Here is a 24239-nt window from a genome sequence, read left to right on the forward strand (position 1 = left end):
CAGCTGCCCTTCTGGTCAGCTTCGGATCCTTGGTCTCAGCGAGGGCCTTCTGCTTTGGGCAGCTGTCCCGGCTGCCCCCTTCCTCTGCTTCCTGCTTCCATCCATCCCGGGCGACCTTTGTCCTCTATCTCGTGGCTCCTTTGTCCAAGCCAGTGTGGACGGCTGGAGGCCTCCTCCTTGACCCTCTCAGAAGGACCAGAGAGGCGGCATGTCCCTTCGTGGAAGCCCACCGCCTCTTGGATTGGGGTTTCCTAGCATTCTTCTTGCCTCGGATGGTGGTGAAGCCCTCCCTCCCTCCCTCCCTTTTTAAAACTGAGGTCACCCTGGTATTTTCCAGTCCTCTCGCACAGATGTCCTGGCCTTAAAAAGAGATTTATGTTTGTCAGAAGATCAGCAGTTCTTCAGACTTCAGGTGAAGCCCATCTGGGGCCAAGGCTTTGTTTAGCTCCCTTTTGTCAGGCAGCCCAGGCCCTGCTCCGAGTCGCTTAGACGATGGGCAGCTGCCCGGAAATAGTCCCCCACTTACGACAGTTCGTTGAGTGACCGTTTAGTTAAACAGCGGCGAAAAGAGGGAACTTATGACCGTTTCTCATACTTATGACTGTTGCGGCATCCCCGTGGTCACAGGATCAAAATTGGGATGCTTGGCAGCTGGCATGTACTTACGACGGTTGAGCTGTCCTGGGGTCACGCGATCCCCTTTTGCGACCGTTCGACAAACAAAAGTCAGTGGGGAAGCCCGATTCACTTAACAACCATGTGACCTACTTAACAGCTGCAGAGATTCACTTAACAGTGACAAGAAAGCCATAAAACAGGGCAAAACCCACAGAGCAATTGTCATAGAAATTTTGGGCTCCATTGCATTCGTAAGTCTAGGATCCCCTGCCCTGTAGTTGTTTTTCAAAAAGGAACAAATAAGCGAAAGCAGAATTTGGTCAGGGTCCCTGCGGTGCCCACCACCCTCTTGGGCCCAGTTGGGCCATGGGGAGTCGAGGTGTGGAGGGTAGCAGGGATGGCAGAGCCCTAACCCGCAAGCGCCCCCCCCCCCCAGCGTTTCCTACACAGGACAGAGGCCTGGTTGCCCTGCCCCACACTCCCATGCAGGTCCCCCTACTGCCTGAGGGGGGCGAGGTCGAGTAGGCTGCGTATCTGGCATTGCTGCCACCGCCAGCCCTTCTCCCCACGGCCATTGGAAGGAAGAGCGGCAGAGGGGACTCTCCGGGGGAGGGGTGCTGGGTGAGCCCCCCAGGCTGTGCGTGCCAGACCTCTGGCCTGAACTGAGCATTGGTGGTGCAGCAGACTAAAGTGCTGTTAAGTAGCACTTAGCTGCCAGCTGCCTGCAATTACTGTGAGTTCAAATCTCCCCAGGCTCAAGGTTGACTCAGCCTTCCATCCTTCCGAGGTAGGTAAAATGAGGACCCGGATTGTGGGGGCAATAAGCTGACTTTATATAAAATAGAACACCGCTTGGGGGGGGAGCCCGAAAGCCCTACTAAGCAGGTATATACAAAGGTATGAAGGCTATTCCTTAAAAGCATTGTAAGCCACCCTGAGTCTCCGGAGAAGGGCGGCATATAAATGGAACCAATAAATAAATAAATAAACTCTGCCTGGCTGGTCCCATCAGTCTGCCCTGCCTGTCCTGGCTGCAGGTTTTTCTTGCCCCAGACTGGCTCAAACTTGCAGGGAGGGCTTGGGGTGGCCTGTCCTGCAGGTCTGAGGGGCCCCAGGCCTGGTGAGAAGGGGAAGGGGTTCAGGCAGCCCAGGAGGGCAGCAAGAACTCAGCCCCCTCCTCAGCTTCCTAGGAATGTTCTTCTCTCACCTTTCTTTGGAGGAGGCCAGGCTAGCTGCCTCTGGAGGGCCCCGCCTACCTCTCGCTCATCCTGCCCTTCTGCCCTTCAGGATGGAGACCTTCCCGGCTGTGGCAGCAGAAGTCCTGACCGCCTTCCAGGCCCTGCTGGAGCACAGCCCGCCACCCATTGGGAGCAGCCGCCTCTTGCAGCTCATGGCCATCAACATGTTTGCCGTGCACAACTCGCAGCCCAAAGGTAGGGGCCGGAGCCGGGGGAGGGGCAGAAAGGAACCCCCCCCCCAGCCTTTTACCCTGTGGGGGGGAGGAGGAGCTGCTTGTGCTTCCACAAGACCCTCATAGAGCATGGGCAGAGTTCCAGAAAACCCCACCCTCATGCTGGCAGGTTTGGGTCCCCTCGGTGCCCGTTCCTTCTTCAGTGCTCAGTGGCTCCCAAGGTGGATGGGACCCGTCCAGCATGAAATGGTTCCAGGATGTCTAGTCCAGAGAGAAGGAGGACGGGGGGGGGGACAGGATAGCACCTTCCAATATTGGAGGGGCTGCCACAAAAAAGAGGGGGGTCAACTTGTTCCCCAAAACACTTGAAGGAAAGACAAAGAACAATGGATGGAAACTAACTAAGGAGAGGATCAACCTAGAACTAAGGAGGCAGCGAGAACAATTAACCAGTGGAACAACCTGCCACCAGACATTGTGGGTGCTCCAACAGTGGAGGTTTTTAAGAAGAGACTGGACAGCCATTTGTCTGGAATGGGATGGGGTCTCCTGCTTGAGTAAGGGGTTGGACTAGAAGACCTCCAAGGTCCCTTCGCACTCTCTTAGTCTGAAAGGTGTCCCTGTTGGCAGGAAATCTTCTCCTCATCCTGAGAGGCAGGTGCCCAGGTTCCTCTGCCAGGAAACCCCAAGGCTCCTGAGGAAGCAGCTCCCCGTGCCAGGACAGGGCCCCATTGGTTCCCAGAGGGCTGTGAGGGGGGGGGTCCTTGCAGCCGCTCCATCGCCCTGTCTCACCCTCTGGCTCCTCCTGCAGCAGCCTCGGGTCTTGGCGGGCACATGCCAGAGAGGCCAGGGCAGCTGCCCAGAGAAGGGCATTCCTGGGTGCCCTTGCAAGTCCCCACGAAGTGCCTGCCCTGCCCCCCCCCCCCTTCGGAGAGAAGCGAGAGCAGCCTGGTGAAATCTGGGCAGAGTGTTGGCCTGCTGAGGGGGAGGGGGGGTCCCTGTCTTCCGACCACAGATGCGTGGAGAATGTTCCTTTGGGGGGGGGGAATTTTGGGGAAGTGGGGTGTCTCGTTCTGGTGTGCAAGCTCGCTAATTGAAGCCGGGCTGTTGCGGCAGGGCATCTCGGAGAGGGGAGCAGGAGCCCCCTCCCCCACCCATCTGCACCCAATTTACTCCAATCTGGACTCGGGGGCTTTCTTTCCCCCCCTCCCCCCTCGCTTTAATAATTTGTTTTATAATTGCACGAATCAAACCCATCTCAGGCACACTGTTCTGTTTTAGGGCATGATTGGATTATGGTTTGTGTGAATCACGGGAAGATGAGTTTATGGGCCACCACAGGGGCTGCGCCTCCCCCCCCCTCCTCTTCCCCCCAGCCGGCTCACCCCCAGTTCTTCTAGGACTTTCCCCAGAGAGAACTATGGCTCTCCAGATCTCCTTTGGGGTCTCCTGTGGCTTCCCAGGATGAGCAAAGGGGATGGAGGTCGGGCCCAGCGGGGGGATTTTAGAGTTAGGCTGCAGTTCTTGGGGGCTCCTTAGGCGCAAGCCCCCCCTCACCAGATCTTGCCTAGAATGTGTCAAGACCGCAGGGGATCTGGCCAGTTAAGGGGGCAGATTTGCAAGGCGGGGATCCCCTGCACCCCAGGACCTGTGGATGCTCCCCTAATAAGGGCCCTTTGAGACTTTCTGCAGCCTTGAAAGGGGGTCCTTTCCAGGAGGAACCCTGACTTCCTGGAAAGGACCCCCCCCCCCTGGAGACTGTGCAGAGACCGAATTCACGCTGCATTCCTGGGGGTGGGGGTGTCCTTTCCCTCTGCTTCTCTTTTGAACAGAAGCCCCAACAGGCTTGAAGGGACCTCTGGGCACTGGAGTCTTTCTGCTTGGCTTCCCCTGCCATGTGGGCCCAAAGGAGGGGGGCTCTCTAGACCCCCATCTTCAATCTGGCACCTGTGGGGAATGGGGTGAAGAAGGTGCCTGTGGGGAGATGCTGCTGCTTTCACAGAAGAGGAGACTCCTTTTGTGGGCTGGAGTGGGGAGCAGTTGGCACCAGCCCCGATTAAAAGAGCCCCAGGCTTGATTTAGTGCAGGGGGTGGGCATCGACAGCCATTTTACGACCTGCGGACTTCAACTCCCAGAATTCCTGAGCCAGCTTTGCTGGGAGTTGAAGTCCGCAAGTCGTAAAATGGCTGTCGAGGCCACCCCGGATTGAGCGCATTTTAAGATCAGTGTTCATGGAGACACTGGCAGCTCATTTGACCATCGTTTCGGCTCCTATTAATGATGGTTGTCAGGGAGAGGGAATCCTCGACTTATAAATGTTCATTTAGTGACTGAAGTTAAATGGCACTGAAAAAAGGGACTTATGACCGTTTTTCACACTTATGACGGTTGCAGCATTCCCACAGTCACATGATCAAAATTCAGATGCCTAGCAACTTTCTCATATTTATGACGGCCGCAGTGTCCTGGGGAGGTCACGTGATCCCCCTTTTGGGACCTTCTGACCAGCAAAGTCAGTGGGGAATCCAGATTCACTTCCCAACTGTGTTACTCGCTTAACAACCAAAGTGATTCACTTAACAACTGTGGCAAGGAAGGTCGCAAAATGAGGCAAAACTCACTTAGGCAGCGCCTCACTTCAGAACAGAAAACAGCTCCATTGTGGTCGTAAGTCGAGGACTACCCATCCTGGATCCCTGCAGAGTGCAGCCCTCCATGCTGGGCCCAGAGGAGCCTGGGGGTCATTCAGCCCCATTGTGCAAAAGACAGGCCTGGAAGTGGGGGAGGGGATACCTGGCTTAGGGACGGCGTGGCTGAAAAAGATCTTGGAAGCCGGGCTGATGGCAAGAGGGAGCTGGACCTTCGGCGGGATGTTGTGGTTGCAAATGCACTTTTGGGTTGCATCAACAGAAGTGCAATTCCCCAATTAGAGGAAATGATACTTCTGCTTCTTCCACTTGGTTGCCCCACCTCTGACTGTGGGAATGGGCGGCTGATGGGGGAAGCATCCGAATATTTCTCTCAATCCTGCACCCAGTCCTGGCTCTTGCCCTTGAAGGCGGTCAGCGCGGGAATATCACAGAAAGGGACTTTGGAGGTCTTCCAGTCCACACCCCACCAGGAGAGGGGGGGTGGGAGAGAGAGAAAGAAAGAAAGAAAGGAAGGAGGGAAGGAAGGAAGGAAGGAGAGAGAGAGAGAGAGGGAGGGAGAAGGCTGAAGGGATAAATGGGCAGCCATGTACAGGTAATGTAGTGACTGAAGTTCCCCACTTAATGTTGTGGCATCCCCATGATCATGTGATCAAAATTCAGCCATTTGGCAACTGTCTCATATTTATGACTTTCGCAATGTCCCGGGGTTGCATGATCCCTTTTTGCGACCTTCTGACCAGCAAAGTCAATGGGGAAGCCGGATTCACTTAACAACCATGTAGTTCACTTAACAACTCCAGTGATTCCTTTACCAATTGTGGGCAGATTCACTGAACGCCTGTCTCACTGAGCAAAAGGAATTTGGAGCTCCATTGGGGTCCTACATTGAGGACTGCCTGCCAGTCGGTTGGCCGATGAAATAAATAAGCGGCAAAGGCTTTTGGGCACAAGGAGGTCAGCCGTCCTTCTGTTGCGGGCAGTGAATTCTGGCCTTCAGCTCCTGCAGGGCAGCCGGGAGGGGGAGAGCAGGTGGACGGGAGGGTCCCACCGACTGCAAGAGTTGGGGGGCTCCTGGTGCTGCCTGGGGGCGAGGGGGGCTGGAGCACAGCTGCACTGCCACTCCCGGGTGTATGGGGGGGGGGCTTGGAGGCAGCTTCAAGAGGCGGCTCCGTGGCACTTCAGTTCTGTGGCTTGCCATTGATGGCACAAGACGGACCGCTTCTTGGATTCCGGAGGGGCTTATGAGTTTGAAAGTCACTTTCTTGTGGCAGTTGCCGTGACAACAGCCACCCTCCTCCCTTTTGCGCCTGTTCCCTGGGAGCTTCAGCCCGGCTGCCGCTGCCGCCTGGGCCAGAGCCCACCCCTTAATTCTGAGGAGCTGCCAGGACGTTGCCCTCCAGAAGCCAAATCGCCTTTGGAGCAGAGCAGCTTTGTGGTTCGGGAGCTCCCCAGACGGCGTCGAGTTCCAGCCGTTGGGGGGGTGGGGGGGGGTTGGCAGAGGGGAGCCCCAGGGCCTTTCGCCTCTCACTCTCGCCCCTCTGGGCCTCCTGGCAGCGTGGCCAGACCCCCATCCGGCAGCCAGCCTGGCAGGAAGAAAAGCACAAGAGGCCGTGCTGGGGATCTGGGTGGGTACACTCAGCTAACGTAGATCACGGCTTAGCATTGTGGCTTGTTCAGCAATGACGGGCAATGTGACGTGAGGTGATGCCCTTCTGGGCCGGTCCAGCACTTTCTGTGTGGCCCAACCGTTGCTGTTGAGCAGTCCAAGGTGGAACGAAGGCATAAAATGCCACATCCACTTGGCATAAGGAGCCCTGGTGGCACAGTGGTTAAAGGGAAGTATTGCAGGCAAACTCTGCCCACTGTCAGTGGTTCGATCCTCACCGGCTCAAGGTCGACTCAGCCTTCCAGCCTCCCCAGAGTGTTGGGGGCCACATGCAAATAATGCTTGCGGCCCAGAGAGTGCCATTAAGTGCTGTGGGGATGGGACGTAAGCCGCAATGTTGTTGTTGTTGTTGTGGGTGGCACCTGTTTCTCTTGCGGTGTGCCACCCGCGGCAGCCTGGCCTTGGCAGAGGCAGATGTAGAAGAGGGAACCTCGGGGGGCACAGGAGGTGGTCAGGGAAGGGCCCCCCCCTTGGTCTGAGAGCCAGCAAGAGGAGAGGGGCTGGAGGGTCTTGGCTCTGCTGGTGGACCCAGGGACCTTTGAGCCCCTTCCGGATTGATGGGGATGGCCTCTGGTGGGCTATCGAGACGCTCCTTCGGGAGGCTTCCTGGGGGCTACCTAGGTGCCTCAGGGGTCGCGGCCGCCATCCATGTCGGCAACCGGGTGATTTTGAGGGAAGGGACCCAGTTGGCCTCTGCCAGGGGGCAGAAATTCAGCAGCCGGGGCCCATGAGGATCTGAGCAGGAGATTCAACCATGCTGTAGAAAGGAAAGACCCCTCAACTCTCTCTCTGATGCACACAGCCCCCAGTCAGGTCACCCCCACCAAGGGCCCCCTGCCTGCACAGAGCAGGCCCTGCTGAGCCCGGGGGCCCAAAACCGGCTTCCCCTGCCAGTTTGGGGCTGGCGAAGGCCAGGAAGGTCCACTCCGAGTCCTTCTCAGCCGTGGCTGAGCAGAGAAGCCCAGACCCCAAGGAGGGAGGGGGCAGCAGTGACCCCCCCCCCAGAGCCAGCACAGGCCTGGATCTCAGGGATGGTCTTTCAGCTGGGAACTTTCCCTCCTCGTCCTCCTCAAGGCTGCCTTTTCGGCCTGTCCGGAGCTGCAGGTTGGTCAGCAAAGGTGCCTCCTGGCAGGGACTGTCCTGGGGGGGAGTGGGGGCCTCAAGCATGCAGGCCAGGCTCCCCTCCTCCCCCCCCCCATTCCCCGCGTGCAGAGCGGAAGCCGCCGCGCACTCAGGCCCATCTGCATTGGCTGAGCAAGACGCATCGCAGCTGCCGGGGCTGCTGTGAGCCGCTGGCAGTGTGCGGAGCTGCTGTCTGCTGGGGTTTACTGCTGTCTACATTGAAACATGGCTGGGGGTGGAAGAGTTAGTGGCACAATGCCAGCCCCCAACCTTCCCCAAGACCCCCCTCTCCCCCCCCCCCGTTCCCCCCTCTTTAAAGTCACATTTCCAGGCCAGACAAAGAATTAATCTCTGGGCACTTCAGATTGCTGGCAGCCCCAAAGCAGGATGTGGGATATTTTCTCTCTCTCTCTCTCTCTCCCTGTGTCTTGGCTGACTTTTTTACCTCTCGAAGAATTTGGAAGGGCCGTGAGATTCCCCCCCTTCCCTCCCCTCCCCTTCCCTCCCCACCCCGCTCGCCTTGGTGCCGCGCAGCTTTTCTGCACAACCGATCGCCCTGCTGTGGCTTCGCCCCTAATAGATTTCATATGCTGGTGCCGTTGACATCAGTATGAAACTATTCTACATGTGATCTGGTGTGTTTCCTGCAGGAAATCTGCAAGATATTTATTAAGAACTAATAAAATAAACCTCTCTTGAGCTTTTAGGTAGTGTTCAATTGTTCGTGTCTCCCCCGTTTCCTTTTATCAGCCAGGAGTTTTGTTGTGTTGTTTCTCTCTCTCTCTCTCTCTCCCACCGGCCCCCTCCCCATCTGCCTGCCCCCCCCTCCCCAGGTCTTCAGAAGGGTGGACGGGTTGTGAGAGAAAAGAGCTCGGCCTGCCAGCCAGCCAGCCTGCGCCTGGAGGGCCTGGCCGGCAGGAGCGAAGCAGTTGTCTTCCGACTTGTGTGTGTGTGTGTGTGTGTGTGTGTGTGTGTGTGTGTGCTTGGTGTGGTGGCTGGCCTTCCTACCAGCTCTGGGGCTCACTTTCTTCTGCAGCTCCCCTTCGCTTTCCTTCGGATGGCAGCTGGAGCCAGTTAACTCGCAAATGGAAGTTATCCTGGTCACGGTGATAGAGGTGGCTTCTTGGGCCGCCTGGGCCATCCGAGGGGCTCTGCGCCCCCCCACCCTTCCCAGCATTGTCTGCCAGGCACCCCCAAGCCGGAAGGGGGTGGGTCTCTCTGGCCCTGGCCCTGAACTCCGGCCACCGGTTGAGAGTCGGCTGGGACAGGTTGTTGAAGAGCTGAGGAGAGCGCAGGTGGGGAGCAGGCGGGGGTCTCTCTCTTCCCCAGACCCCCAGGGGGGTTTCCCACCTTGGGCTTTAAGCCTTTGCTGGTTTTCGGGGGATCAGGCAGGGGCCCACTTGGGGTTGTTTGGGTCCCTTTCGGCAGCAGCCAGAACGGGGCTCCCCAGCTGCAGAATGTGTCCCCCTCCCTTTTTTTAAAAAAAAACCCGTTTCTCCCAGAAGGCAGGGGGAGGCACACACCGACATCACTTGGCAGTCGGGGACCCCCGTTGTGGCTGCTGTGGAAGCCTCACTGTGCCCGTCCGGTGCCCGTCCTTCAGGGCATTTGGGGAGGAAAGGAAGGAAGCTCTGCCTTCCAAGCCCTCTGTGCTTTCTCAGCTTGATAAGCCTTTACGCGGAGGGCTGCTCGATTGGAATTGGCAGGGCGGCCTCATTCTTTTGTCTGCCTGTTTATTTTTCCCCTCATCCTTCCACATGTGTGTTGCAGCCCGCAGCCAAGCCCTCCGCAAGGCACGGAGCAACGGCACAAACTCCCATCCGTGGACCCTCTTGCCCCTCTGTACCACGGCCCGGGGGAGAGGGGGCCCCCGTTTCCCCAGGCAGCCCTGGAGGAGGGACACGGGCAGAGGGCAGGGCCCGGGGGTGGCCTCGAGCTCCCAATGATTTTGTAGGCTCGGCCAACTAGAGTCCTGCCGGCCACGGGGTGCCACGCAGCGGGAGAGCCACGGGGTGTGTCCCCCCTCCTCCTCCTCCTCCTCGCGTGGGCATTGCCACTTTTCTGCAGCCTCCTAGGTTGTGCCCTGCTCACCACGAAAATGCCAAGGGAGGCCCTAAAAGGCTCTGAGGAGGAGATATTTTGTAGGGGGAAGGAAAACGTGGAAGGTGAATTGCAGCAGCTCCAGGTTGTCAAAACGAAAAGGGGTTGTCTCCTTCCAGCTGTGAAAGGATCCGTGCCAGGATGCCCTTTTCTAACCTCAGAGGCCGGGCATTCACAGGTGGCTCTTGAAGGCAGCCGGTGGTTGGTGCCAGGGTACCTCTGGGGCTCTCGGGAGAAAATCTGGGCACGTGGCAAATGCAGCCTTTTATTTCCTTCACAGGGGCCGGATTGATGGCCCCAGCGAGGCTCCTGCCTGACCTTGAGCCCGAGGGATGGTTTGAGGGGAGGCCTGGCCTTCTGAGCTGCCATCGGCAATCGAGCCGAGACCTGGCAAAGAGCTAGGGTGGGGAAACCAAGGCTGGGCCAAGGCTTGTGCGCCTGTCGCCCTGAGTGCCCATCTGCTGCCCCCAGGCCCCACAGTGGGGCGAAGGCCATCCGGCCCCACCTTCGGCCAGCGGAGGGAGGGAGGGGGGCACCCGCTGCTTCTCCACGCCTCCTTTCAGCCCCACGTTGGGCTTCGCCTTCTTCTCCTCGTCTATCTTTTTCCGTCCTTCTCTTCGGAGGGAGCAGTTTTTAATCATGTTTTAGTTAGTTCCAGCCTTTCCCCTCAATGGATCCCATTGGAAAAAGCCTTTGAAAGGAAACAGTTATACACTTCCCTTCCTTTGAAACTCTGCTGGCACCTTTTCCAGCGCAGTAAACCATACAACATGGGCTTTGAGAGTTTCCAAACACAGACAGGCTGGCGTTAAATTTAGGGAAAAATATTTTACTCGGCCGGCCGTGCATTGCTCCGAGGAGGAGAGAGGCTCAGCGCTGCTGGTCAGAGCCGAAACTGAAACCCAGCTTGGAATGGCCTCCTGGAGCTAACCGGCAGCCGTGGCCCTTCCCAGATCCTCCGGCTCCTGCCCATGTGCAGAGCGGAATGCTGCCCTGGCCCCTCAGAGGATGGGGCTGCCCCTCAATGGCCTCCTTGGGACCCCTGAGCTGCACCTGGCAGCCCCAGGAATGCCTCCTTTGCTCCTGGGGGCTCTTGGGGGGGGGGTCCGGCCATCCTGAATTCTTGGCCAGACATACTCTAAAGGGTGGGACCCCGACAAGGCTGCTTTCTTTTCCAAAGGAGGTGGAGACCCCTGCTCAAGGCGGTGGCCGTCTTGCTTCACTTGAGTTCGGCTGGCCAGGAAAGGTGTCGGGCCAGGCCTCGCTGCCCCTCCTCTCCAGCCCCCAGGACCCTAACCCTTTCCCCAAGAACTAGCCCCCTCCCCATAGTCAGGAGAGCAGCGGCTGGCACGGGGGTAGGGCAGGCAGCTGGAGCACGGGTGCCCCTCATCTGGGGGAGGCAGAGCGCTCCCGTCTCCTGCTGCCTTTTCCCCAGCAGCCCCCCCCCCAGCACTGCAGTTAAGCATAAAAGACCCCCAGACGACTCAGAGACTTCCATGTCTGCGGTGCCCAGGAGCCCTCACTGCTGCGTGGCTTGAATTTTCTGTAGAGAGCCTCCCGCCTCCCTTTGGTGAACCTGGGGAGCCCGCAAAGATTGAAACCAAAAGTGAAATACATTATAAAACCAATATTCAAAACAGCCACTCTAAATGACTCTCCACCAGCGTGCGAAGGCCACGGCTGCTGCCAGAGGATTGCTTTTGTGGTTTCTCTGAAGTGTCGAGAGGCCCCGACCTCTGTGCTGGGGGTGGGGGTGGGGGTGGGGGGAGGGAGGGGTGCAGAAAGCAAAGCCAGGCTCTCCCCTCAGGTGGACTCGCTAGATGAAAACCCTCAGAATGCATACAAATATTAAATGCAAGAATGATGCAGGGAATCGTAGAAATGAGAGATCCTTGGTGCCCTCTGATCATCACTGATGACGTTCCCTAGTTGGGTCATGGAACGTCTGCAAGAAAACCGCCAAGCTCAGAGAGCACCAAGGACGCCACAGTCGCCGTCGTCCTCTCTGCAAACCCCCCTCCCTTCTAGCACTGATCATGTTTTCTAGTTGGGTCATGGAACGTCTGCAAGAAAACCACCAACTCGCTGGTGGGAGAGTTGGAAAGGCAGGAAAGTGACGGGGGCTGTGCATGACAACTCAGGGGTATCCCACCCAGCCTCCCCCAGGTCCGAAATGCCGCAGGGGTTTTGGCCCAGTTGGGCTTTGTCATTTTAAGGAAGGGGATGTGTGGGGGGGGGGCTTCCCAGCTGCATCCCAAAGCCCACAGCCAGCTGAAATGTGACTCTTTTGCAGACGGGATTTCTGAAAGCTTTGGCAGGCTGCAAATGGCACACACAGGTTACACCCCCCCCTCCCTGCAGGACCCCCCCCTTCTCAAGATGCTGATGCTGTCTAGGGGCTTTGATCCATTTGCTGCTCTTCTAAGTGTTTGTCTTACGAACAAGTCAATTTTCTCTCCTCCTGGAGTGCCTCTTCATTATTTACCCATTGTTAATACTTGACCTACGACCAGAATTGAGCTCAACATTTCTGTTGCTAAGTGAGACATTTGTTAAATAAGTTTTGCCTCATTTCGTTGAGTGTGGATCACTGCAGTTGTTAAGTTAGAATCATGGTCGTTAAGTAAATCTGGCTTCCCCGTTGACTTGGCTTGTCAGAGGGTTGCAAAAAGGATCACGTGCTCCCAGGACACGGCGACTGTCATAAATACGAGCCAGGTTGCCAAGCCTCTGAATTTTGATCAGGTGACGATGGGAATTCTGCAAAGGTTCCACGGCCATGTCCCTTTTCTCCAGGGCCCTTCTAACTTTGGTCACTAAGTCGAGGGCTACTGGGTAAGGGCCCCCTCCCAAAGCAGCCCGGCTTTTGAAAACAAAAGAAAAAGAGCCCAGGGCCCCACAGGTGGCACAGAGGCCCCTTGGTATCCAGGATTATCGCTGCTCGGCTCGGCCTGGCCCGTCGCGTCCTTCTGCCCACCGCAGGCGGAAATGGCTTCTCAGCATGCCTCCAGGAGCCTTTTCAGGAAATTTCTGGGAATAACATGTTCTAAAAATGGGAGCCTCATTCCACAGATACTTCCGGGAAAAGGCTGCGCTGCTTCCGTTGCCAGGGCAGAGCGTGCCCTCCGCACCAGAGGCCAGCACGTACGTGTGCGCGGGCAGGTCGGAGGGTTGCTGCTGCTTGGCAGGCCGGGGAAGAGGAAGCCAAGAGGGGGGGATGTGTAGCCCCCGGGGAGGGCTGGGGGTGAGAAGCGGACGAGATCCTGGCCAGGCACTCCAAGGGCGCAGCAGCTCCTCCTGGGCACGGCTGGGAGAAGGTGGGTTTTCAGGCCCTTTTCATGATGCCAGGAGGGCTTCCTCAACTCTGCAGCTGCTTCCTGGTGACATCAGAGCAGAATTCAGGCCCTGAGCTGAGAGTTGTGCTGGGGGAGGGGAGAGGGGGGGGCTGGAAGAAACAGATGAAGTGTTGAGTACCTGATGGCTTCCATGGGGAGCTCCCTGCTTCTCCTTGCCCCTTCCCCAGTTTTGGCAACCTGCGCCTCTGCCGCATCCCCCCCACGCCCCCCCAAATCTGACAGGGAGGGAGGCCGTGCCAGAATGAGAGCCAGCTGGCTGAGGTTAGGCCGGCCCCTGGCATCGTGGCTGGTCTGCACAGGGCCTGGGTTGGGACGGGGGAGACTCTCCCTTTGAGGAGCAGCTGGGTAGAGCACCCCACCCCCTCCCAGCATCCAGGCAGTGCCCCCATTCGGAAGGAGGCCAGCTGCAGGCTGGTTGCCTTAGGCACCGAGGGATGCCAGGGGTCTGGGGGCAATGGGGTCACACGCACCCCACGTCCTTGCTCTTCCCACTGCCTCCCATCTGCCCTCTGTTGCTGGAAAAGGTGCAAAGAAGAGCAACTGAGGTGATTAAAGATACGAAGGACGGCTGCAGGAACAGGGCTTGGCCAGGCTAGAGAAACGGAGGACTGGGGGGGGGGCATGATAGTAGCCTTCCAGTATTTGAGGGGTGCCCCAAAGAGGAGGGGAGTCAGCCTATTCTCCAAAGCACAAGAAAGCAATGCTCCAACACTGGAGGATTTTAAGAAAAAATCCCCTCTGAAATGGTAAGGGTCTCCTGCTTGAGGCAGGGGGTAGGACTAGAAGACCTCTGGGATCCCTTCCAGCTCTATTCTGATTGATTGAGTCTTCTTGTGCTGCTTGCCTGAGATCATGTCTCAGTCCCTCTGTTATTCAGAAGAGGGATGGGCTGTGGTGGAGGCCGAGCAGCGTCCGCTGGTGCTGAGCCTGCAGAAGATGCTCCCGGCTGGGACCCTTCCTCCCCCTCCCCCTCCCCCTCCTCAGGGACCCATATCAGCCCCCTCCTCTGCTCCTGGCCACTTCCTGCAGAAGGCAAAGCCCAGCCTGGGGAAGGGGCAGCCTCGGGCCGGCGTGGGCCTGGGACTGACCATCTGAGAGGCTGTGATTAGGGGAGGGATGGTCAGCCACACTCCTCCCCAGCCTTGCCTTGAAGGTCCAGGGTTGCGTGACCAGTGGGACTCTCCAGGATCAGGCGCCCCTTCCCTGCCCTGCAGGTAGAGGATGCTCGGCCTGGCCTCCCTTGGGCTGATCCTGCGGGCTCAGGCGTTGCCAAATGGCTCCATGGCGGGCATCATCTTTGCTCCAGGCTGCCCGAAGGCTGGCACCTGGGGCCTGCAGGGAAGGCATCGGAGGGAAGGGTGGGTTTTCTCTCCTCTCCACTTGAGACTCTTCCTCCTTGCCGGACCCCCAGGCCAGCCGGGGCGGGGGAGTGGTCCAGGCTTGGCACCCCCTCTGCCCCTTTCTCCTGCCTGGCCGAGAGGTGCCTCCAGCGCCCACTGCTGGGCAGAGCCGAAAGCGCTCCTCCCTCTTCCCGGAGCTGATGGGCTTCGGGGCTCTTGACAGTTACAATAACAAGGCCGGCCGGGCTCTGTTTCCCAGCAGGCGGACGGCTCCGCTGAAAGATGTATAGCACTAATTAGAAACGCATAACATCCGGCCACATGGCGGCCTTCTTCTCCCGGCCGATCCGTTTCCTGAGACCCGACAACTTTGACGACAGTTGGTTTATGTTTTCCACGAATATTTTGTTCTCTGGGAAACCAGAAGCCCCTCGGCAGCACAGGGCGACCCAGGTAGCTTGGCAGGGCCGAGGCCGGCACCCGGCCTGGACGATGGGCCGGCCGGAAGTCCCAGGCCCTGGCTTGGAAAGTGCTGCTCCTCATGCTGGGGGCCAGAAGGAAGCCCCCCCCCCAGCCGCTTTGGCCCCGTGACAAGCCCTTGCCTGGGCAGGCAGCCTTGGGAGCCTGGCAGGGCCAGCCACTGGTCCCAAGTCATCCTTCCCTTCCTTCTGGGTCATCCTCCGGCCACCGTGTTGACCATGAAAGCAGCTTCCGGTCTTTCTGAGGCAGGAGGTTCCCCCAGATGGCAGAGTCAGCGGAGGAAGATTTTAGGAGGAAAAGAAGAAGAGCCCAGTCTCCTCTCTCCAGCCCAGGCAGCCACCCTACCGGAGGTCCCTGGCGTATCCCCCAAGGCGCCTGGGAGGAGTTTGCGGGTGGGGGGCATCCAGCCTAACCCCCGGGAGCATGGCCCTCCCCTCAAGACCAAAGGCTGCAAGAAACGGGGCTGCTTCCACTTCGGGAGGTGGGGGCTCCAGGGAGGGAGCCCTCCCGAATTGGTGGGTGTTGGGAATCAGATTCAAGCAAGAACAATGGCTTTAGGGGCTAAGAAATAGTCTGTGGGTGAAAGACCCCCCACTCCCCTGCCTATGACAGTTTGGCAAGGGAGATGGCAACAGTTTGGCCTGCCTAGCAGGGACAGAGATTCTCCCGTGGGGGAGCTGTGGGCCTGGAGCTGGGTCCGAGGGTCAGGTTAGAACTCCCGCAATACCGGGAGTTCTCGGCTGACAACGAGAGAAATGGCTGATGGCCTCCCCGGGGTTGCAGCGTCCCGGGGTCACGTGATCCCCTTTTGCGACCTCCTGACCAGCAAAGTCAGCGGGGAAACTGGATTCACTTAACAACCATGTTACTAACATGACAACGGCAGGGATTCACTTAACAACTGTGGCAAGTCTCGCTGCTCTGCCGTGGGGAGGAGGCCCTTTGGAGGCCTGGAGGCTGAGGGACACGCGGCCAGCCCCTCTCTCGTAGGGCAGGGGTTTTAGGGTGAGCCGCCCTTAGCCTGCAAATGCCTGCTGTGCGGATTGGCCTGAGGAGGGGTACTCAAAGTCCCTTGATTCCCACGGACCCCCTGGGTGCAGAACTGGGGAGGAGGGGGAGGAGGGGCACTGAGAACCAGGAGAAACAGTTTATTTATTTATTTATTGGTTCGATTTATATATGCCGCTCTTCTCCGGAGACTCAGGGCGGCTTACAATGGGTTAAGCAATAGCCGTCATACTTTTGCATATACCTGCTTAGTAGGGCTTTCGGGGGCCCCCTAAGCGTTGTTCTTTTTTATGCAAAGTCAGCTTATTGCCCCCACAATCCGGGTCCTCATTTTACCTACCTCAAAAGGATGGAAGGCTGAGTCAACCTTGAGCCTGGTGAGAACTCGCAGTAATTGCAGGCAGCTGGTGCTACTTAATAGCACTTTAGTCTGCTGTGCCACCAAGGCAGTTGAGCATCCTTGAGACATGGCTGCCCTTCTACCTCTGAAAAAAACTCCAGTGGTGGTTTCAGATCTTATTGCCAGGCAGTTTTCTCCTTTCCTAGCTAAGGAAAATCTGGGTAACTGTACTTGAGCCCCTTATTTCTGGGCCTATGGAAAAGAGGCCCCGATCTTCTTCTCTCTGCTCCCGAAGACGGACACCGTGTCTTCCCTTGTCTTCAGGCTGAAGATCCCCAATTCCTTCCGTCTGTCCTCCAACCTCTGGATCCATGTGGTTGCTTCCTCTGACCCTCTTTAATCCCCCAGGATCCTTCTGGGGACACAAAGTGGGATGAGCCTTTGATATTTAAAAAAAATAGTCCTGAAGGAGCCCAGAGGTGGCTTCCCACAAAGGGGGCTCAGCCCTGAGCAGTCACCCTAGTGGGGGGGGGGCTGGAATTCCCCTGTGGCATCCTCCCCTGAGGGGTGGGGGAGCGTTTTGTGGTGTTTCCGGTCCTTCTTGGCCAAGCCCTGGAAGTGGCGCGAGGGGCCTTGCCGTTCCGCAGCTCCAGGGAGCAGCCAGCAAGGGGTGTTGGGGCCAGTGCCACCAGGCTGCTGAAGGTGCCCAACTCTGTGGCCAGCAGCCGGTCCCTGGTGTGGCTCCTTGCTTTTAAAAAAGGCGGAGAAGGTGACCGTCAGAGTCTGGACTGGGGGAGGAAGTTCAGCCTCTTGGGGCTTCCTCTTCCGACAGGAACAGCTCCATGTAACAGAATGATAGAGTTGGCAGGGACCTTGGAGGTCCTCTAGTCCATCCCCTGCCCTGGTCAATCAGGAGAGCCTGTACCATTTCAGACAAGTGACTGTCCAGTCTCTTCTTAAAAACCTCCAGTGATGAAGCGCCCACAATTTCTGGAGGCAACTTCTGTTCCACTGGTTAATTGTCCTCACTGTCAGGAAGTTTCTCCTGAGTTCCAGTTTGCTTCTCTCCTTGATTAGTTTCCATCCATTCTTCCTTTTCTGGCCTTCAGGGGCTTTGGAGAATAGCTTGACCCCCTTCCTCCTCTCTGTGGCAGCCCCTCATGTCTCCCCTAATTCTTCTTTTCACTAGGCTAGACATAATCCAATTCCTGCCACCGTTTTTCATATGTTTTTGCCTCCAGCCCCCTAATCATCTTTGGAGGGGCATCGTGGGATGGTCCTTGAATCCCAGCTGTTCCTTCACCTTTACCCACTGATGGCTAGATTACATCTGGTCTTGACTGCCGCAACCTGCTCCACACAGGACTCCTCTTGGCAATTGCATCTGGTGTAAAACGGGGGGAGGCAGGCTGCCAGCCTGGGTGAAGCCCGGCCGAGATCGTGTCTTACTTGCATTGGAACATCTGCCCCAGTTGCTGGTTGTCTACTGAGCTCTTCCTCAGGACTTGTCGATGTGTTTCAGCCCCGAAAGCCCGAGGGTCTGAATGCCAGGAATGCCAGGACCTGAATGCCGGGTAGTTGATACCAGCAGAGAGGCAGTTTTAAGGAAGGTCCTTCCACCTCCTCCTGCGCGGCTCCCTCGGAGATCAGCTTTAGCCCCCGTCCCCTCTGCCTTCGGGCCCCTCTCTTGCCTGGCGTTTAACTGAAGGGACTTCCTGTTTAGTTTCCTGCATTAAAACAACGGTAACTGTCTTGACTTAGTGGTGCTTTTTCCAAAAAGGCAGATGGACATTTTGGTTTGTTTTCCTTGAAAACATTTCACTTCTCATCCAAGAAGCTTCTTCGGTTCTTCCAAAACTTCTTGGACGAGAAGCAAAACGTTTCAAGGGGGAAAAAAAAACCCCAAGAAAATCCAGTTGCCTTTTGGAAAAGCATCTTTGGGCCACGCGTGGCCTGGATGGTTGGGACTCTCCATAGACATGTAACCGTCTTGAGTGCTTCTCTGAGTCAATAAGCCACATTAGTCAGGTAAGAAGCAATCTTCGTAATGAAAACTTCCTCCCGGCTGACTGCAGGCCGTATTTTGGGGGACAGTGCTGGTGCTTCACCCCTCGGCTGCTTCACAGACACTGTTGGCTGCGAGAGTGCCAAGACAGAACCGCCTCTCCTGCCTCCCTCCCTGCCCCACTTAGGGGCATAGGTGGCCCACTGCTTTGGGGTCAGACTACTCCCGACCTACTCTTTCCCGTTTTGCCAGCCGCATAAAAACAAAAGCCATTTTTAATGCAACTGGCAGGGCTGATTTATAAAAAAAAAAATCCTTGCCAAGGGTCCAAGAGATTAGGACAGGCACCCCCAAGTTAACAGGGCATCCTGCCAGTCCCACAGGAGGCCTCACCTCAGCACCCCAGGAGGGATCTGGACGGGGAAGGATTGGGGGCGCAGGGGAGGGCCTTGGGGGGGGCTCCTCCCCTTTCCTCCCTGGGCAGCTGGGTGCCGACAGCCTATACAGGGTGTACATCCCAGTGGTTGAGGCGGATCAGGCCCCGTGGAATGGGCGTGGCCCCCTGCCTCCTCCTTCCCTGCAGCCTCTTGCTTGTCTCCTAGAGTGCCTGGCCGAAGACTGCCGCTCCGTGATCCAGGAGCAGGCCTGTGCCCTGGGCCTCGCCATGTTTGCCATCCTGGTCAAGCGCTGCACCCGCCTGCTGCAAGACGTCTCCTTAGGTAAGGCGAAGGGGCACCCTGGCATCCCTGCAGGAGACGCTGCCCTGGGCTCCTTCGACCCACAGGCTGCGGATCTGGCCCTTTTCTTCTGGGGGGCCTGCAGTTGCCCAGACACGGCCCTGGGCAAGGATGAGATGCCGCTCGGCCCATCCAGCCCATCCCCGTCCAGCCCATGGTCTCAAGAAGGGAATGCAAGGAGCAGACTTGGGGAGGAAGCCTCCCCAGCAGATGCGCCCTGGCCCACCTCCAAGGCTTTTGACTGTGGTTGTGCTTTGGGGGGACAGATTTGGGGTTTCGGATCCCTCTGGATTTCAGGGCTCCTTCCGGCTCGCCTTGGGGGGGCTCCCATCCCCAGGAACCTCTCCAGGGGCCGGGATTGAGGAGGAGAAGCCGAGGGGGACACAGCAGGGCAGCCCCTAAACCCCGGGTGGGCTTTGCCGCCTTCATCTAACTTGCCCTGCTCAACGTCCACCTGCATAGGGTGCCTGGGGTGCCCGGCATGGCAGGTCCGGCTTCCTGGGTCCCTTTTGCCCCGGCCGAGACCTTCAGCCGGAGCCTCAGTTCCCCCCACGGCCTGCAGAGAGGAGACCTGCTCGTGAGCTCCTGCTTGTCAAAAAAGAGCCCGGGTTTTAAATGTTACCACAGCACGTACAGACCACAGTTGGTGGACTCCGTCTCGCTTGGGGCCACGATAAAAATAGCCCCGAACTCCTCTGCCGTCTTGGTTTAGCGCAGGTGGAAAGCGGTTTGCATTGAGCCTGCGAGGAAATGGGCCCCAGCCCACGTTCTCCCCCAGGAGCGGTTCCCCCAGGTTGCCTGCGGACAGACATCCCCCAGCATGCCCAGGGACCCTCTGGGCACAGAGGCCTCACCCCACCCCCCATCTTTCTGGGCCTGGCCCCTGCAAGGCTGGGGGGGGCAGCTCCTCCTTTTGGGGGGAGGGCTTAGTTTGTGCTTCTGCTGCCTTGAGCTTCTCTCCAGCCCTGCACCTCTGGGTGGGGGAGCCCAGGGCCCTTGGCACCCTCTCCACTGCACCCCACACATGAGGTTCACTCCTCAGTCAGGTACCTGGCCCACTCAGTGCTCTGAATTGCAAAGTTCACACACACAAATTCACACACACACACACACACACACACACAAATATTAAGGTAATCCAGTTGGTTTGCTTGTTTATGTATTGTGCATTTATTTCTTGGGCTGCCCCAACCTGTATGAGTCTGGGCAGAATATAACATCAAACCTGTGAAAAATAAAGAACACAGGTAGTCCTCAACTTAGAACAGTTGATTTAGCGACCATTCGAAATTACGCCTACACTGGAAAAAGCGACATACGGCCTTTTTTCAAGCTTTCAAACACTGCGGGGTCCCCCTGGCGAACCTCATCAAAACCCGGAGGACGCTTGGCGGCTGGCACGTCACTGCGACAGTCTCTCCGTCCCTTTTGCAACCTTCCGACAGGCAGAGTCCATGAGGAAGCCCGGTTCACTTAACAACCATGGCAAGCAAGGTCGTAAAAAAGGGGCAAAGCTCACTCCACCAGTGTCTTGCTTAGCAACAGAAATTTTGGGTTCAAGGCTGGTCATAAGTCCAGGACTGCCTGGATGTCACCCCTAAGGGAACCCTTCAGAAATCAGTGAAAGAACTGAGACCCAGGCAGGTTTAAGGGCTCACTTATGGGGGGGCGGGGAAGAATAGGAGCCTTGAATGGGGTTGCAGAGAGGGGGTCACTTCCTGGGTCCCCCCCCCAGTGACCCCGGTTGTCATAATGCGGCTGTTCCCATTGTGTTGTGCGAGGGCAGCCATGGGGAGCCACTGTGCTGGGGTTCCCCGTGTGCTGCCTTGGCAAGATGGAGGGGCCAACCCCACTCTGACCTGTCCCCCTCCTTTCCGGCAGCGGCTCAAGCCCAGGGGGACCCCGAGGAGGATGACATCAAGGTCTCCGCTTTCCCGCCGGACCTGAAGGAGCTCCTTCCCAGCATCAAGGTCTGGTCAGACTGGATGCTCGGACACCCGGACACCTGGAACCCCCCGCCCAGCGCCCTGGAGCTGCCCCCACCGTATGTTTGATGCTCTTTGGGGGGTGGGGGGTCTGTCCAGAAGGAAGAGACTCTTCTGAGTCACACCAGTGCTCCCTCTTCCTCCTTTTCACAAACACACAAACACCCCCTTTGTGTCCTGTGGGTAGGTGGGGGGGGAGAAACCCCGTCTCTCTGGACCAGCGAGGAGATTCTTGGCGCTGCCCTTCCCCCAGATGGTGGAAGAAGGCTGGGCTGGCTCGCCCTGAAAGAGACCCCCTCCCTTCTTGCCTTTGGGGCAGAAGGCCCCCTCCCCGGTTCCTCCTGGGCAGGGCCCTTAGGGCTCCCCTCGGGGAAGGCTAGGGGGGCTCCAGCGAGGAAAGGTCCCCCTCCTTCGGAGCAGAGAAGCAGGATTTCGGTCCCCCTCCAGCTCCTTCCCCTTTTTCTCACTGCCACTTTTTGCCTTTTTTTCCCGTTTTGGCCGAGGAAATGGAACTCTCACACAGGAAGTGCCGGGCCCCCCTTTGGGGAGGGGGACGGGTCTGTTTTCTGTTTGCTGGCTGGCTGGCTGGGAAGGAGGCAGGGAGGGAAGGGGGCTGCTACCCTCCCCTGAGAGCAATCGGTGGGCCTTCCTGGGCAGCCGCTCAGGCCCAGAGCGGGCAGAGAAGGGGTGCCAGGTGTGGCAGTGCCAACGCCTTCCTGCTCCTCTTCCCCTGGATGGGGTGCCAGCCCAGCCGCCTCCCTCCCAGATCGGGGGGGTTCCTCGGAGCTGCTGAAGGGCTCCGGCTGCTCTCATCGCCTCCCCCCCTCCTTTTCAGGGCCATCATTGATGGGTGGGTGGGTTTCTCCTCCCCCCCCCACACACACACACCCTGGTTCCGGAGAGGCAGGAGCCTCATTGCTCTTCCTCGGCTGACGGAGCCAATTCCCCTTGCTGCCTCCTGCTGAAGAAGGTCAACGGTGGGGAGGGCTGGGGGTCTCTCGGGCGAGGGGCAGGAACTCCCCCCACCCCACAGCCGGCCCAGCACAGCCCTCGCGCAGGGCGCTTGCCCCGTCCCCCGGCTGGCAGTCGGTTCCCAGGGAGCCAGCACGGCTCCGAGGCCACGAAACTCAGCCCAGCTGCGGCAGTTGGTTTATTGCTTTCAGCTGGTACTTGAACCCGGGTCTCGCGCGCTGGAGCCCTGCCCGGGCTTAATCCCCGGAGCTTTCTCTGCAGCTGTATGACACTTCGCTGACCCTGGATGAGGATAGGAAAAGGGAGGCCGTGCCAAGCCAGCGTCTCTTTTTCATTTGGAGCCTGGCGGGCTGCCCGTGACCAGGGTTACATAATGGGAAACATAGCTGCTGCAGAGCCCTCCTCGCCAGGCTGCCTGGGCCCTCCCCACGCTGCACATCTCCCTAACTGCCCCCCCCCCAAATCCGGAGATGGCTGCCTTCCGCTCTCCCCACTCTCTGCTGCGCCGGGAGGAAGGCAGGCAGGCAGGCAGGCGGTGGCACTGCTGGACGCCAGGTGTGGGGCACGAAGGAAGCAGGCACTTCCCATGGCTGCTGCAGAGGGAAGCCTCTCCTTGGGGTGGCGGGTGAGTGAGCCAAAAGGCAGCCGCTCCCCTGCCCCCCTCCCCGTTGCATCCTTGTAGCGAGGGGGGGGCCTCAAGGTTTCTCTTGGCGCTGGAGACGAGCTGCCTGTGTTTGCCCAGAGCAGGGAAGGTGACCCCGTGGCCCTGCCTGTCCAGCTCTGGGGCTGCCAAATCCCACCCGGTCCGCCTCCGGCAAAGAATCCGGGGTTCTCTGCTCCAGTCCCAGGTGGGTGGCATCAAGGCCTTGCCAGCTGGTGCCCAAAGCCATGCCTGCAAAGGAAGGCTTGCTTAGAAGGCCAACGGAAGAGGGAAGAGCAGGGGCTCCTTAGCCAGGCCTGGTCTGCCCATGACGGCATGATCCTGCCACCCTCAGGATGCCAGTAGGATTGCCAGGTGGGGTTGCTGGCTAGACTGGGCATGCTTGGCAGGAGCCCCTCCCAGCCCCAACCCCCCTTGAGCTGCCCAGGATGTCCTCTGGGCCTGTAGGCTGCATTTCCCCCTCCCCTTCTCAGGTGGGGCAACCTCAGCGCTGGAGACATGTTATGGGCCCCCGGCTTTTTCTTCAATGGCCGAGGAAGGACGAGAGGAAAACTGGGTGCCCAGCAGCAGGACACTCAGGAGCAAGTGGAAAGCGAGGGGTCCATAGCCCCTCATCCCCCGCTTCTCTGCCCGTGGTTCTCACGTTGAGTCCCCAGAGAGGAGGCAGCCTGCGGGCTCTTGTGCCCGGCTGGGTCTCTTCAGCTGACCCACTCATGGCCATGGGGGGTGGGGGGGTGTCAGGAGTGCCCCCCCCCAGACAGAGGGGTGTGTGGAAAGTTCACTCTCAGTTGAACCCTTTGAGCCTCCTCCTCCTCCTCTTCTGCCTTCCGCCCCCCCCTCCAAGCCTCTTCGCCCCTGTTGGCCCCGCTGGCCAGCAGCTTGGGCAGGGGTCCCAGCCCGCCCCTGGCTTGGGTGTGCAGATGGAGCGTTGGGGTTTGATTTATGGCCGCCGACCCAGCCCCTCTCCCGGGGCCCTCGGGAAGCGTGCAAGATGTTTCGTTTCAGCCCGATGCTCCCCCCCCCTCACACACCCCCCCCTCCCGCACGTTGATTCCATCCAATAAATGAGAGCAGATTGTCCACCTGGAGCAGCTTTTGGGGAGGGGGGGGCGGCTGGCTGGAAGCCTGTCCCAGAGAAGGTTAGCTCAAAGTCAGCCCCCTTTCCTGCCCCCTCCCCCCCCCCACTGCCCTGTTGCCCTGCCTTTCTTTAGCCACGTGCTCCCTCCCCTCTGTCCTGGCAATGGGGCAGCCCCCAGTTCAGCAACCCTGGGCAAGGGACCTCCAGCCTGCAAATATTCCCAGCCACTTTGGAGGTTGCCTCAGCCTGCCAGCGCCCCGTCCACCCCCTGGGTCCGAAAAAGGGCCCTTTCCTCCCTCACAGCTTGCCCAGAGCCAGGTGGGCGAAGCGGCAGGCGGAGGGTGCCCCAGAGGCTCCGTTGCAGCACTGGAGGGGGCCGCTGCCCTGCCCCAGGTACCCTGGCGTTGACACCCACCCCCACACACCAGTGCTGCTGTTTGGGCCGCCTTCCTTGTGCCCCGGTGGGTTCTCTCTCCCTTCCTCTGGGCTTGGCTGGGATTGAAGCTTCCATCCCTTCCTTTGCAATGCTGCCCCCCCCTCATCTCACCCCCCCCCTCCCCGCCACCCAAGGACGGGACGTGCCTTCTCCAGCTGTCCAGAGTGACTCAGAGGCTGCCCTTCGGCCTGTGCTGGGCTGGAAACCTCTCCCTCCATGTCCGAATGTTTTAGCCTTGCCATACGTCTGCAGAATTGTCTGCCTCCCTCCCT

General features: G+C 58.6%; 1 protein-coding gene across 1 annotated transcript in view; it reads left to right on the plus strand.

Moving 5' to 3' along the window:
- SMG6 (SMG6 nonsense mediated mRNA decay factor) overlaps positions 1-24239 on the plus strand; it is a 66624-nt gene that overhangs the window by 21983 nt on the left and 20402 nt on the right. The window contains exons 10-12 of the mRNA XM_060694416.2: positions 1906-2051; positions 18701-18817; positions 20717-20879. Coding sequence (XP_060550399.2) covers positions 1906-2051; positions 18701-18817; positions 20717-20879 — 426 coding nt within the window. The remainder of the gene's footprint in view (positions 1-1905; positions 2052-18700; positions 18818-20716; positions 20880-24239) is intronic.

This window comes from Pantherophis guttatus, chromosome 1 (genome assembly GCF_059756535.1).
Source record: "Pantherophis guttatus breed Tessera chromosome 1, ASM5975653v1, whole genome shotgun sequence".
NCBI lineage: Eukaryota > Metazoa > Chordata > Lepidosauria > Squamata > Colubridae > Pantherophis > Pantherophis guttatus.